At 36.2% G+C, this 15,476-nt stretch overlaps 1 protein-coding gene across 5 annotated transcripts in view; it reads right to left on the bottom strand.

Moving 5' to 3' along the window:
* Positions 1-15,476, bottom strand: part of FOXP4 (forkhead box P4) — a 170,674-nt gene that overhangs the window by 123,684 nt on the left and 31,514 nt on the right. For 4 of the 5 annotated variants that reach the window (XM_032218013.1, XM_032218009.1, XM_032218010.1 and 1 more), the window contains exon 2: positions 706-922. In XM_032218013.1, the coding sequence (XP_032073904.1) occupies positions 706-906 (201 nt within the window). In that variant the 5' untranslated portion in view covers positions 907-922. Of the gene's footprint in view, positions 1-705; positions 923-3,763; positions 7,044-15,476 lie in introns of those variants that run through there. The other variant, XM_032218012.1, reaches the window with a different exon arrangement.

The raw sequence follows: 15,476 nt of genomic DNA, 5'->3' as shown, positions 1-15,476 counted from the left end.
TATGACAGTGAACAGGATTTAGATGTACAATATTTTTATATGCATGTTTTCTTGATGTGTTATATTACATTAGATCTGTTAGGATAGGCTATTACTAATGTGTTTATTATCACTGCCTTTTGAAACATGAAACATCATTTCAGATTGTTTGCTCCTATCTGCATCTATAAAATAATTATTCAGATATGTACTACTGAATGCTTATTACATTTTTTTTACTATAGTAGCTGAAATGAAAGGAACTTTAGGGTTTATAAACTTTTTTTTGCAAAATTTGTTTGAAGCCATTGTTCAAATGCTATTTATAAAATAAAACTGAAGCAGCACAACAGTTAACAGTTGAACAATAGTTTTAATGAAACTAAGCATGGAGATACAGAGCATAAACATATAACTAAACTAACAACTGCTTTTATAAATAAAAAATGAGAGAAGTATGGGCATATTTCTAGAGTGTTTGTGGCCATTTCGAATGTTTTGATTTTGTTACAAAATAATTCTTCTCATCCAGGACTTAGGAGTAATGTGTTTATGATTGCAGGAAAATAAATATAATGTGGGACCTAGCATCTTCAGGTTATTCACCTAATTTATAACTTTTCTATTTCCATTATCTGCAATATTCCTAAAGTTAAGGCCTACTTAACTGAAGAGAAATGAGCAAGGGAAATAAGGAAGTAAATGAAAGAATCAAGTCCATCATACCTGCTGCTGCTGAAAATGGAGGAGTTCTACTGGGCTCATTTCTCCATTGGTTTCTCCACTGGCTCCTCCCTCTCTTCCACATCCTCCTCCACCACCACCGCCACCTCCTCCTCCTCCATCATTTGGATTGTTTAGGCTGCTGACACCATTTTGACCGGAGGGAGTAGAACGTATGGTCTCTGAGGCTGATTCAACCATCATGACTTGCTAGCAGCACCTTTATAAAGAAAGAAATAACAAGATATCTGAGCAAAGTTACAAGCTGCAGGTTCTAAATTATGCTTGAGGATAGCATTCTAATAAGTGATGTTCCTTTGTCTTCTTTGCGAAGGAGATTTGCAGTAGTATTTCAGAGAATAAGATTTATACACAGACTATTTTTGAGTTTAAAATACATTTTTGAACCATTTGCTAATAAAACCATTACCAATCAAACACATGAGTTAGCTATTTTTCCCTTTCTTAATAGTATTCCTATGAGAAAGGGAAATTCAGGATTGTTACAGATGGAAGAGTGATGTCAAGAGGGTCTAGGACAACTTGCCATAGCCAACTAACCATGGCCAACTCGCTATATGACCAATTCATCATGGCCAATTCACTGTATCCAACCCGTCACAGCCAATTCACCATGGCTAACTCACCGCAGGACAACTCTCCACGGGATGAGAGTTATAGTGATATCAAAGAAATAACGGAATGGGATTGTTAAAGAAAGGATACAAAAGGTTTGACAAAATGAAATTTGAGTGACAAAAATTAAAATACTTTAAAAATTATTTTAAAAAAATTAATTAAATTGTGGAATTGTTCCACGGGGAGTTGTTCTATGATGAGTTGGCTGTGGCAAGTCATCTCACAGTAAGTTGACTGCAGAGAGTTGGCTGTGGGGAGTTGGCCGTGGCAAGTTGTCCCATTCTGATGTCAAGAGACTTCTTGTATAAAGTTCTTTGACAGAGATACAGCAAATTGTACAACAAACAATTGGGTGGGTGAGGCTACATTCAGTGTATAAGATGCATCCAAATTTTCACCCTCTTTTAGGGGAGGAAGCGCATCTTATACTCCAAAACATATGGTATATAAGAAAATACAATATTAAGTGCAAATGCTGCACAAATCTTTAACAGAATTTTCATTCCATACCAAAGGGAAAATAAACAATATAACATTTATTACAATTAACAAGGGGATCATAAAATATTGCAGTCAAGTACACACACCAATATTTCCACTTTAGTATTCAGCATACTAAATTATATACATTGGGTACTAATCTGTCTTGAATACTTAAAACAAAGAGAGAAACTGGGTACTTTATATAGCAGTAGTATAGTTCAAAGAGAACCACCACTTCATGAAAATTTACAGAGTAAAACCCAACTTCTCAATGCAAATTAATACAGAGACACAATGTTGTTCATTTGTATTGTGTTCAAGCATTCTTAACCAGAACAGGCACTAATGCACAACTACTGTTTGATATGTGCATATTGTACAGGAACATTGCAATGAACAAGGACATACATTCAATTTCACAGCTACTAAAATTGTTGGCTAAGTGGGTACAAAAATAGCCAGGAAAATGGTTGAAGCCTGGGAAACATGCCCCTTGTCAGTCAACAGGAGTGTTAATTTACCACTAGTTATCAGGTACTTAACAACCTTGGCAGCACAAGGAAACAAGAGCAAAGACCTTAATAACCAGCCATCAACAACCCAATCAACAACTAAAAAGTCACACATAACCAGGCACCACCTAAATACTACTCATAGAATATCCCAAAGTATGCTTTCTGGTGAAAGGGAAGTTCCCTGATGATGAGCTCCAGCGTGAGTCTAAAAGCTTGGAAGACTAAACCTCTAGTCCCAGTGACTGACCCAGATTGGATCCTGCAACATTATCCTGGGAATATTTGTCTTAATTCTTTGTACAGGAACACTTCTGGATGTAAACCAGTGAGGAAATAATTATTTGAAGGCATCTGTAGGTACTGTATGTTTCGGAGTATAAGACGCACCATTTTGCTCATTTCTGCCATCCCAAGGGCCCCAGGCGCTCTCTGAAAGCCTCCGTAAGGGTATGCACGGCCATTTTTTGTGAAGGGGGCGGGGCTTCAGGAGGGAAAAAATGCTGTATTCGATGTATAAGATGCACCCAGATTTTCAGCCTCTTTTTTGAGGAAAAAAGGTGCATCTTATACTCTGAAAAAAATAATCTAAAATTTGTCTAACAAATATCCTAAAAAATCCCATTTATAGACATTATTCAAAATAGGCAGAACAAAATTGGTGTAGTGGGTGGACGCCATGAGGCTAGAAGCTGGAAAGCTGTGAGTTCTAGTTCTACCTTAACCAGCTAGATGCTCTTGGGCCAGTCTGTCTCACTCATAGCCCTACAAATAAGTCAACAGCAAATGGCAAAAGCATTGCCAAGAAAACTGCAGAGACAGTCTCCAGAAGCAAAACACTGATTTGAAAGAACACACACACATATCTGAAAGCACACATAATGTCTTCATAGACACTATCTGGTAGTTAGGAAACTATTGTAAAAAAAACCTCTAGAAACAAACTTACTCTCTTATATTACTGACACTTTTCAGGCACTTTTCAGGAAACATGCTGGGCATAGACAGTGAAAGTAAATGAATAAAGCTGAAACATAATCTATCATAAAAAATGTTCCTACAGCTATTCATTAGAGTTTTCATTAGAGAGAAGCAATGCTTGTTATATTAAAAATGTTAGGTTAAAAGCTGTGAGAAACTGTTCCAATAGTTATATGCAACTGTCACTGTGCTAGTGGAGATAAGAACTGCATGCCAACACAATTGAAGAGCAGAATAGTTAGGAAAGCTGAGGGTTTACAATTTCTAGATCACAAAATGTTTGTGAAGACAAAGAATCAAGAGAGGAACACACACACACACACACACACACACACACACAATCATGAGCATAGATACATGAATCTTCCAGACACAGGACATAAAGATATTCATTTATTTGTTAAGTATGTATCCCACTTTATCTCAATGAGCTCAAAGCTGCTTACTCAGCATTCTCTGTTCCAATTCCTCTGTCCTCAAGTATCCATTATATTCAGTGGGCAGTGCTGAGAGAATTGTGACAAGTCCAAACTCACTAGAGAGTTTCCATGGCTGAAAGCAAACTTGAGTCTGGATCCTTCCAGTCCCAGTCCAGCATTTGACCATTATACCACACTAGCTCTCAAAACCTTTCTATTCAAAAATTGCAAAACTACATAAACAGCATAAAGAGGCCAACAGTGGGAAAGATTACTCACTTCTTCAAAACCACAGACACCATGTGAGTTCATTATTAGGAAAGACAGTCATAGTTGAATTATCCGATATAGTAACAGAGAGTAATTCTACTCCCACCCTTTATAGGAAGGTTCAGAATACCTTCCAATTTTAATTTTCAACATTAAATAATGTCAATAAGGTTTTATGTATTTTCCAATTAAACACTTTTAAACTGTAAAATGATAATGTCCATTGCAACTGTTAAAAACAAGGAAGGAGTGGGAGGAATGGAGGCATTCCTACATCTATCTTTCAGTCCTTCCTCTCAACTACATTAGGGATTACAATGAAGGGAAACAAAAAGCAAACTTGCTTGCCCTCATGATGCAAGAAGCACCCCATGCAAAATGAGAATAACATCAATTCCCAATCATCAATTCCTTGTCTCACTTAGCTCTGTACACAGACAACAATCTTCATTATTGCAACATGAATAAGGTCTTGCTATTTTCCACTGCTTGGGATGGGACAATACACTTCTCGGTTTGAATGCATGATTTTAGGAAAGATAAAGATAAAGTTTTCCTAGATGGTTAGACAATAACAATTTAACATTACTCCCTCTCTTCTCTCAGCAAAGCAAAAATACCTCAAATGCAAAATACAGCACAGATTTTGGAAATTTTACTTTTATTTGTCCCGGATATTCAGACTAATAATTTTGAAAGTAATCTGTGCGGAGCTTTGCCCTCAGCTCAAACCGCAGTCAATATCATGAGATGAACAAGAATCTAAAATGGTTACTTGCTGAGTAAATTGCCAGAAACACTTATCTGTCATAAGAATTGTCTCTGGATATTCCCAGCAGCTGGTACCAGTATGCCTTTAATATATGAAGGCTGGAAGAGAAGAGAGCTCCAATAGTTATAGCTGGGCTACTGTTTATGTTCTGAGGTTGAAACTTGAAGGTGTATTCTAATCATGATCAGTATTTCCTCTGCCACTACTAAAATGAATTGTTCATCTACAAAATAAAAGCAAATATGTATCCAAAGTATTTCAGTAATCTAGGAAATTGAAATTTAAGGAGGAGATTGAAAATTTATAGCTCAGGGCTGAATTGTAGGGTCCTCAGTGCTCTCTGAGCTTGTTTGTTTTGTTGCAAACATTTCATTACTCAGCAAGGTAATATCTTCTGAGGAGGAAATGCCAATTGCTTTAAATTGATTATCACCAATTTTGAGTGATAATCAATGAGTAATTTCTGCTATTGTAATTACATTCAGAAAACTAGAATCAAACTAATGGTAATGAAAAGCAAACAAACTGACACACTGGGATTTTTCACTTTCTTCCTCTATAAAGAAAACTGTACTCATTCTTCCTTCAAGACTGCTACTTTCTAGATCAAATGAAGCACAAAGCCCAGACTTGGAACTGATCAGACAACTAGTCAGCAAGTTTGAAAGCAAAAGGGACAGAAGAAGAGGGTGGGTTTTTTTTTAAACTACCTTTTTCTTTACTGTGTGTGGATTTTGCTTTTGCTTTTTTGGCACGATAGACCGACAAACTGGGAACAACATAATTGCTGAAATGTGGCATGTAATAATAGCTATTCAGAAGCTATCATTCATATTAAACAGGGTGAAACAAGCTTCTCATTTGCATGTTTGAGATTATATGCATTTCAAAAGTCATTTCCACAGGATGTGTGAATGACATTAATTCCCATGTGGAGTTGTCGATTCCCTCCTGTAGCCCCTCACACTATCAAATACACACAAAGTGACACAGAATGACATACTTGTCCCAGGGAATTCAAGGACAGAATGTTACCATGACTTGGTTTTAGGGAAAATATACATTTCTAGGTTAACAATATTTTGCTGGATAAAGAATGAGATGAAATCAAATAAATAATCTTGGAACACAGAAGTTACAAAGTTATCAAAAAAGATAGCAAACATTTTGAAAACAAAATGCAAACCAAACTTGAATTTTAGTATCATGTGTTAACTCTACATGTCGCATAATCCTATACGGAGTTCAGAAGAAACGACCTCCATGGTCTAAATCCAATTGTCAGAAAGAAAACTTGTTCTATCATTTTCCTTTACCTAGCAGTGAACCTGACGAATATTGTCTTAAGATTTATATACGTTTTAACTTCTTTTACTTTATATATTTCTACTAAGCTGTTTTGTTCCTTTCCATCAGTTTTTTTTAAATAGATGTTTTATTTGAAATTCTTCTCTTTTTTATAACATTCATTTAGATGAATATTCAGAGAATTCCCTTATTATCTCTTATACTGGGAAGAGTATATCTTCCAAGGGATAACTTGTTGCAATTCAGGTGTATTTTACAACAAAACGCACTGTTCTTTACATTTCCTATGACTAGATCTAAGGCTATACTTGAATGAGGATATATGTAATGGACAGATCCACATGAAAGACAATCAAGTTATCATCAGTTCTAATAGCCATTCATTACTGGTTTAGCATAGGATTCAAGGAAGGGAAAGGAAAGCCGTAGAATCATCAATAGTATCAAGTCTTGTTCTTTTAATGCATTTCTTGCATTTACAATATAGTAATAAATTCAAGGAAGTCTACAAAATAAATTCAGTTAAAAATTATTGTCTTTCACTCTCTATGCAAAATATCGACATGACTCATGTACGAGCATAGATCATTCAAAGCATCTTTTACAGACAAAAATGGATATAATTGAGAGAATTACAAAGATTGTTATGAGATGGGGATGGCATTTTCTTAATGCATCCAATGTAGGCATTAGCTAAACTTATGTTTTAAAATCAAAATAGGGAGGGGGGGCTGGAACCTTGTCATGCCCGCAATGTGGCATTTCAGAAGGTGGCAGCACATAACTGACTGAGCCTGGATTTTGAAGCTAAGCAGGCTCAGGCTTAGTTAATACATGGATAGGAAAGCAAGTAAAGATGAAAATACTTGAAATAAGGCAGAGGCAATCCATTTCTATATTTTGGCCAAGAAAACAATATCAACATATCTATGAAGTTAATAGGAACCAACCTGGATGTAAATACACAGACATGGTTATGGGTATATGGGTATGGGTAATGCATCAAATTTTCTTCTCTAGCTGCTTATTAATTCTGCTTATGCCTGGCTGAAGATTACAATCATGGCAGACCCAGAAGGAAAATATAAGGTTGAAAAATCATATCACAATTGTTATTGCACCTTGCCTTTTTTCTACAAAATCTGAAAGGAACAGCACATGGTCAACATGTAGAAGATCCCTGATTCAATATCTGGCATCTCATTTCTTTTAAATTATAAAAGAGGATAAGTAGCAATTCGACTGAAAGATGTCTGCTGGTATTTGCTAATAATGGGAAATAAAGAATGAAATGGATAAACAGTACAACTTTGATTAAAATATAGGGGAAGACTTTCCACTATCAGGGAGGGGAATACTTCCAACATGGTAACCATTTCTCTCTGGTGTGAAATTAGCATGAAACAATTACCATAATATAGAAGATTTCCATTGAAAGAAAAGTGCTTTAAAGTACAGCACCTCATGCACCAAAAATAGGCATTCAGTTACTGTATATACTCGAGTATAAGCCTAGTTTTTCAGCCCACTTTTTGGGCTGAAAAAAGCCGCCTCGGCTTATACTCGAGTCAGTGAAAAATTTGCCCGAAATGGAGGAGAAAAAGGGGCGGGGCCATGCCGCTGGGTGACACTCGTGAATGGCCCAGTGCCCCTGTGAGTTTCCCCTCCCTCTGTGTCAGTTTGCCGCGCAGCGCGCACCGCACCATCCCCCCTCCTCACGTTCTAATGTAATGCAGGGCTGTCTTACGATTCCCCTTCCTCCCCCTCCTGCCGCTCTGCAACGATGTCCCACCTCCTCCTTGGTATGGCAAGCAGCCACATAGCGATGTCCCACCTCCTCTGGTACAGTGATCCAATGATAGGAATCACTGTGCCGTGTGTCATAGGAGGCGGGACATCGCTCCCGCGGCTGCACGGGACATCATCATCACAGCGGGACATCAGCATCATGAGGTGAGTGAAGTATTTCATTGAATACATCGCTAGTTTACTGTTTTTCTTTGAAATAAATATTCAAAAACATTATTGGTATCTATTTTTATTTTTGAAATTTACCGGTAGCTGCTGCATTTCCCACCCTAGGCTTATACTCGAGTCAATAACTTTTCCAGTTTTTTGTGGTAAAATTAAGTGCCTCGGCTTATATTCGGGTCGGCCTATACACGAGTATATACGGTACTTTAAATTACTACATATGTACATATGTACTTGCATGAAAAGAATGTGGAAATTAAGTTGAGCACCAGCAGTCACTACTAACCATTATTTTGGTTTTAGATGGTAGCTAAACATTCCCTGGCCGGGAGGACAACTAGTTTTGCCAAGAACATTCCAGAGTCAGCTTAGCCTGCTCCATTTGCCTATGCAGAATTGGTATGGAAGTTGTACAGATTTATTAAAATCAGGTTTTAACACTTGTTTGCAAAGCTAATAGCTAACCCTACAAATTTCAACTTTTTTATTTATGCATATTTTTTTCTCTTCCTTTTTTCCCATTTATTACTTTCAATTGTCAAACATCTGTGCATTTGACCATTTTTGTCAAGCATATGTATTTTGTGAGAAAACCAATTTTCAAGTAAAAAGAAAAAGTACTGAAGCAAGTGAGACCATATACTACAAAGCATTTAAGAAAAAAAGCTGTTTACAGATTTAGAAACATATGTCAGATAGTTAACCCTCTACTGACAAACACCAGAGAGATCAGGGGAAAAAATACAGCTGGAAAAAGAAGAGGAATGAATAGACTTATTCCTGTTTTTATTTGTTAAGAACCATTTATCACACAACCATGAAAGTAGATGTAGACCCAGAACAATCATAAAACAACCCTAACGAAGTTGCTTTTTAAATAGGCCATATTAGCAAAACGCTGGAAAGTATAACTAAAGTATAACTAAAAGTATAACTAAAAAAGTCACATTCCCAGTACAATTATGTAACATATAATGACTGGGAGGAATCAGTTTACCAGAAGCTATTTTTCAATAATGCATTTTATTTGCCAAATTTGTTTGCTGCCCATGTAATGGTTCTAGACAATTCTGAGCAGCTTATAACGGCTTTTGTAATTATATTTATAATTATAATATATAAAATAATGCATGTTATGTCTATGAAATCAAAAGTTCACTATACATACCATGGTGTATCACTGAAGATATAAGATATGAAGTTTCATAAACACGGGTTTAATTGTTTGCTTCAATTCCTTATTTATGCACTATATACTAGTTCAGGGGACCCCAATCCCCGGTCTGTGGCCCGGCACTGATCCACTGCATGCCAGAAACTGGACCGTGCATACAAGGAAAGGAGTGCAGGCAGTACATGAAATTACACCTCCTCTAGTCCAAAGAAAAACCTCCCTCCATGGAACCAGTCCCTGGTACCCAAAAGGTTTAGGGGTGGTGGGGTGGCAGAAAGATACAAATATTTCACTAAGAAAAGAAAAAAAAGAGCTATCCTTTCTGATTGTTAGTAGCACTTTAAAATGCCTTATAAGACCATACTTGGAATATTGCAGCCAGTTTTGGTTGCCATAATATAAAAAAGATGTTGAGGTTCTAGAAAGACTGCAGAGAAGAGTAACAAGATGATTAGGGGACTAGAGGCTAAAACATATGAAGAATGGTTGCAAGAACTAGGTATGTCTAGTTTAATGAAAAGAAGGACTAGGGGAGACATGGTAGCAGTGTTCCAATAGTTGAAGGGCTGCCACAAAGAAGAGGGAATCAAGCTATTCTTCAAAGCATCTGAGGGTAGGACAAAAAGCAATGGATGGAAACTAATCATGGAGAGAACCCACACAGGAATAAGGAGACTTTTTCTGGCAGAACAATTACTCTGTGGAACAGCTTGCCTTCAGAAATTGTGGATGCTTGATCACTGTAGGTTTTAACATATTGGACAGCCATTTGTCTGAAATGGTATACGGCCGGGGTGGCGAACCTATGGCACACGGAACTATGTCAGGCACGCGAGGTGTTGCCCTGTCAGCTGGCCAGCGCACATGCACACACTGGCCAGCTGAGTTCAGCCATTTTTCACCCTCCCCAGGCTCCAGAGGTTTTATAGGAGCCTGGGGAGGGCAAAAAGAGCCTCCCATCCTGGAGGCCCTCCAGAGGCTTCAGGAGCTTCCCTGAAGCCTCTGGAGGGCTTAAACCAACCCTATGAGCAAACCAGAAGTGACTTCTGGTTTGCTCATAGGGGCATTTTTTGCCCTTCAGAGGCTTCAGGGAAGCCTCATGAAAGTCCCTGAAGCCTCTGGGGGGCCTCCAGGGGGGTAGGGGAGGCTGTTTTCACCCTCCCAGGATCCTATAAAGCCCCTGGAGCATGGGGAGGGCGAAAAAAGCATGCAAAAAAATGGGGGGGCACCTGTCATGCGTGCATGCACACTGGGGGGGTCACGCATTGCATTATGGGTGAGTCACGCCTGTGCATGAACCCCCTGCACTCCCCCCACTTATGGCACATGAGCCAAAAAAGGTTCGGCATCGCTGGTATAGGGTCTCCTGTTTGAGCAGTGGGTTGAATTTTAAGACCTCCAAGGTCCCTTCCAACTCTGTTATTCTGATAATACAGTCTACCATGAAATGTATGAGTAAATAGTGCTTAATTTTTAAATACCCCAATAAGGTATAAGTTATTATAAATCAAATTATTTATTAATAATTTACCCCTCAATTATATGTTGTGCAAAATGCTCCTTAGCAACTAATCCACAGCATCTCCATTTTGTTTCATTTGCAAGAAAGCACCATGAAGATACGGAATATAGCTATGATATTATCATCCCTTTTGTCTTAATTATATGACCAATGATTAAGCCAAGATCTATAATCGAAGTATGCTATTCATGGTCACAAAAATATGTGTTGTTCTTGCAACTTTGGATCTGTTTGAATGGTATATTAATATGACCAGTAATGAGAAAGGCTAGATTTAAAAGATGCTAATATTATTTATTTGTTGTAAAAAAAAAAAAAGGCTAACTGGTGCTAGGCATGTAAAAATAAAATGTAAAAAATGTCAATGTTAAATTAACACTAGTAGTTTACAGGCTTTTTGGAAAAGGTAACTACATAAGCGAATAAAAAGTGTTTGCACGAAAGGAGCAAACACTCGTCCTACAATGATTAATTGAAGTACTGAAGCTGAATATCTAATTACTGTTCTTTTTAGGTAGAATCAAAATAAATTTATTCAATAACTGCCATTCCATTTGACTATCCTTATTTGTTTATTTCAAACACATTTTTATTTGCAATGAAAAAGGATCCAGGAGAGAGAAGAAAAAAAGGCTACTAGAGTAGAGACCCAATACCATATGGCAAATAGGCATATTAATTACTGCTACTTTTTAATTAACAATTGCTTAATCTGAGCAGTAACATTTGCCTTGACATCTTTTGACTCTCTGCTAACCTGTGAAGTGCACATGCCATGCCAAGTCATCAATTAATTTTTATTGACATTTTCTTCCCCTAAACAGGCACAATACCAGGGTTTTCCAATTAACACCTCAGCACACTCTAATTAGTGCAATTAACAGACTGATGGATGCCTGGAGTTTCCCAGAAGGGAGAGCAGAGATCAGTTGGTTTTGCTATGTGGACAGATCTCCCGCTGAGAGCAAGCATACATAGCTGAGGACCCAAATTATCCTCTAGAATTTTGAATGGGAGCAACTACAGGTCTGTATATATGCATATTCTATAATTTTCATCTATTTCACGCACATTTCATCCTAAATATATGAAGATACATCAGTGTAGTCACCAACAACTCTGCCATCTCTTTATTAGCATTAGTATATTTAAATGTACAGAACTCTTAAGTTGTCATGAATTACTGTTTTTCATAGAAAAACCTATTATAATTATATACTCAAATACATTGCATATATTCTTCTCATGGAGCTCTTGAAGCAGCAAGAATAAATACATATGCCACGTTTCCCTTTTGTTTCTTGTCCCCTTACTCTATGAGTAAAGATTTGCTTTTGTTTATCAAAACTGTTATAGTAAAACTGAAAATGTCGTTTGAAATATTATTTCTCCTTTCTGAACATTATTCCCTATACCAGGGTGATATCTCAAGTCCTCTATTACAGCCTCACTGCAGTACTTCTCCTGATTTGGTTGAGAAAGGCAATGATACCTTATCCAAATTAAGTTAAAGGATGGATACAACTGCTAATACAGCTCTACATATGTTTGGCCCAGTTTTCTTATGCCAGCAAAAATTTATCACCTCATATTCCTGGGTTTCTCCTCTTCTAAATGTCAAGTAAATAATTATCTTGCCAAGTATATACTTGTTGCAAAGAGCAACCAGAATCTCCATGTCTTCTGGTCTTTTCCCAATGTCTACTTCCAACTGCCACAGAACCTTCGGTCATGAAAAGTTCTGCCTTCACCATGTCTACACATTTGACTCTTAAAGTAATCACAGAAGATGTAGAACCACACACATAATCTGTCTTCATGCCATCTATCACAATTATGGAATTCCAGATGAAGTACACAGAAGATTTATTGATATAATAGCAAAATTATAAAATATTAAGCAAAACCTTGTTTCAAATGTTCCAAAACATTTGCAGAAATCTTAATTTACATTGAAAATAGATGTAAAACAAATCATCTTTCTTACAGAGATATCAAAAAGACTACAGAATGAATGCTGCTTCAGGAGAAGAGAAAATCTAATTGAGGTATCCATCAGAATGGGTTTTTCTTTCAGGGTTTTAAGGGGGGAAGCACTTATCTCTATCAGAAACAATGAAGTATGGGTTAATTAGAAGCAATTATCCACTAAATCTAAACCAGAACGTCCAAAAGACAAGTCAATATTCAACACTTGGCCAAAAAATACACATCTAAAACAGGTTCAATAATGTATACTGCATTTATTGATTTTAGGTTTAAATTCGATCTACAGTAGTTCCCCGAGCAAGGCTATGGACTAACCCAAAAAACTACCACTGATAGGCAGTTACTGTTGCAAATCTTAATAAAATTTCTAGAATCAAAGTGTAATGCTATATGCAAAGCAACAACAATAAAGATATTGCAACCACAGAGGAATGAGGCAGGGATGTATTTTATCTCCCTTGTTTAATCTGTACATTTATGAACAAAATACATTTGAACACCTCCCCTCAAAAAACTAAAAAAACTAAAGACATATTGCAACTTTGTTGTGTGCGGATGACACAATATTTCTGTCATAAATATTAATTGGACTTAAATGGGTTCTGAATGCTCTGGCCAATTACTGTTCTGAGGAAGCACCTAAAATCAACTATAATAAAACTAAAATTCTGATCTTTTGAAAGAGACCCACCCATACACCTGGGAGATAAATGGTCAAAGTACTGAACAAGTGAAATCTTTTAAATATTTGGGCATAGTTTTCCACAGCAAACACAGTGAACATTAGAATTATGTCATATCAAATGCTCAAAGAACAGTAGTCACAATTTAATATTTTTACTTCACCAGATGAATAAAGCCTATCCTAGCAATGCTAAAAGTTCAAACACAACTACTTTTTAACCTCAGGTAGGACTTTATACTTCTTTACTTCTCTTGAAAGGGTCCAATTTAAATTCCTAAAGGCCATATTCAAGGAAACAACTTGTGTTTCTATTATTATATAAAGGAGGGAGTCAAGGCTATCTAAAGTCAAAACAGGTGCACAGACCTCTATCAAAGCACTTTAGATGAAGTTCTTTCTCACAGGTTTGAGTGCTTTCTTTATTGAAGACAATTACGAATCAATAACATTTAGGACATTCTCAGAAAAGCTTCAACATCTTGGCTTTTCCATAGAGGCACTTCTAATGATGAGTTATAAGCATGCACTCAACAAAGTTAAACAATATAGCCAAGCCCTAGAAGCACAACAGGACTAGTCTGCTTTACCTATGAATGTTTTTCTTAGCAGTCAAGTCGCATCTTACAAATCAGCAAGATACTTAGATGACATAATTGTTCTGAATACCTCAAAACACTAGCTTTAAACACTTCAGCACTCTCCCCGTAATAGTTCTGGAGGACAGATACAACTAAATCCTACAGGAGCCAAGACTGTGACCCTGTGAACAAGAAGCTGTTGAAACTACAGTTCATGTCTTGTTAATACTGTATCTTCTATAAGGATTCGTGGACATGCCTTATAATTCTTTATCTGGTAAAATACTTGCAAATTTCTTATGTACAGTTGTTATCAGAACATATAATTCATTTCCTTAAACATAGTCAAATTTTTATTGCCTGTAAAATAAGGCAGATTTTTGACCCTAGTAAACCCACCACCTATTATAATACTTTATCTTGTTTTGCTTTTATTTTTAATGTGTTTTTGTTTGCAATTCTGGTCAGTGACCATAATTTAAAAAAATACTCATATTCAAGACAAATCAGTCCACTCATTAACCTTCTACCCCATGTCTCCATTAACATGGAATTTAAAATACAGAACATTCCCCCGCTCTCCTATTTCAGAGGTTTTAATCAATCTGAGCTGAAAAGAGATATTTCAAAATAGTAAAAATAAGGAGATCACTCTGGAAATTAATTGTGGGGTAGATAAGCCTTCTTAGAAGCATCCTATTTAGATCTAACAAATTTTGAGAATATGAATTGAATTGAACTGAACAAGGGTATGAATTTTCCTGTCGCATTTAAATCCCTAAAGATAATTTTTAGCTTTTTTATAGCAGAAAAATTGTGTACTATAGGAGACCTCTCCCCCATACTCATTTTCTTTTAGAAAGAATAAAATAAGGTAGTTTTATTCTAAATATTTTGCATGAAATTTGAAATTTAAAGCAATCAATATATTACAGAATTGTATTAGTTTGACAGAACCTAAGCTATTCATGATAACAAAATTGCCACCCTATGTGCACTTACATGAAAGCAAGCTCTGTCAAACAGTTTGTATCATTTTATTAGAAAAGTATGCATAGCAATACTGTGAAAATTTAATAATTATAAAAATTACTACTACTATGTTATGCAATGAATATTAAATTTAACATAAGCACTTTATCTTAATAAAATAAAACTTTTAAAACATATTTCGCTTAAAATATATATTTATATATTTATATATTTTGACATAGGATATGTCAAGTATTCTTTATATATTACTTTTCTAGAATATAGGAAAGAATTTCCTATCTGGGTAAGTTATATATATATATCCAAATTTCTAAATGTGCATCTCCTACACTTATCTACCATCTTAACTGAAAGATAAGAATAAATAAACTCTTTAACTACTGGTGATAAACTGGGCAAGTGTTTGGTCCTGGTTAGAAGCAGAAAAATTATCTTGTCTGTGTGAATTTAAAGTCTTATTTTAAGCTATAATCTT

Source organism: Thamnophis elegans, chromosome 5 (genome assembly GCF_009769535.1).
Source record: "Thamnophis elegans isolate rThaEle1 chromosome 5, rThaEle1.pri, whole genome shotgun sequence".
In the NCBI taxonomy this organism is placed as follows: Eukaryota; Metazoa; Chordata; class Lepidosauria; order Squamata; family Colubridae; genus Thamnophis; species Thamnophis elegans.
Note: the sequence above shows the minus strand (reverse complement) of the source record. Positions and strands in the feature narration are given on the sequence as shown.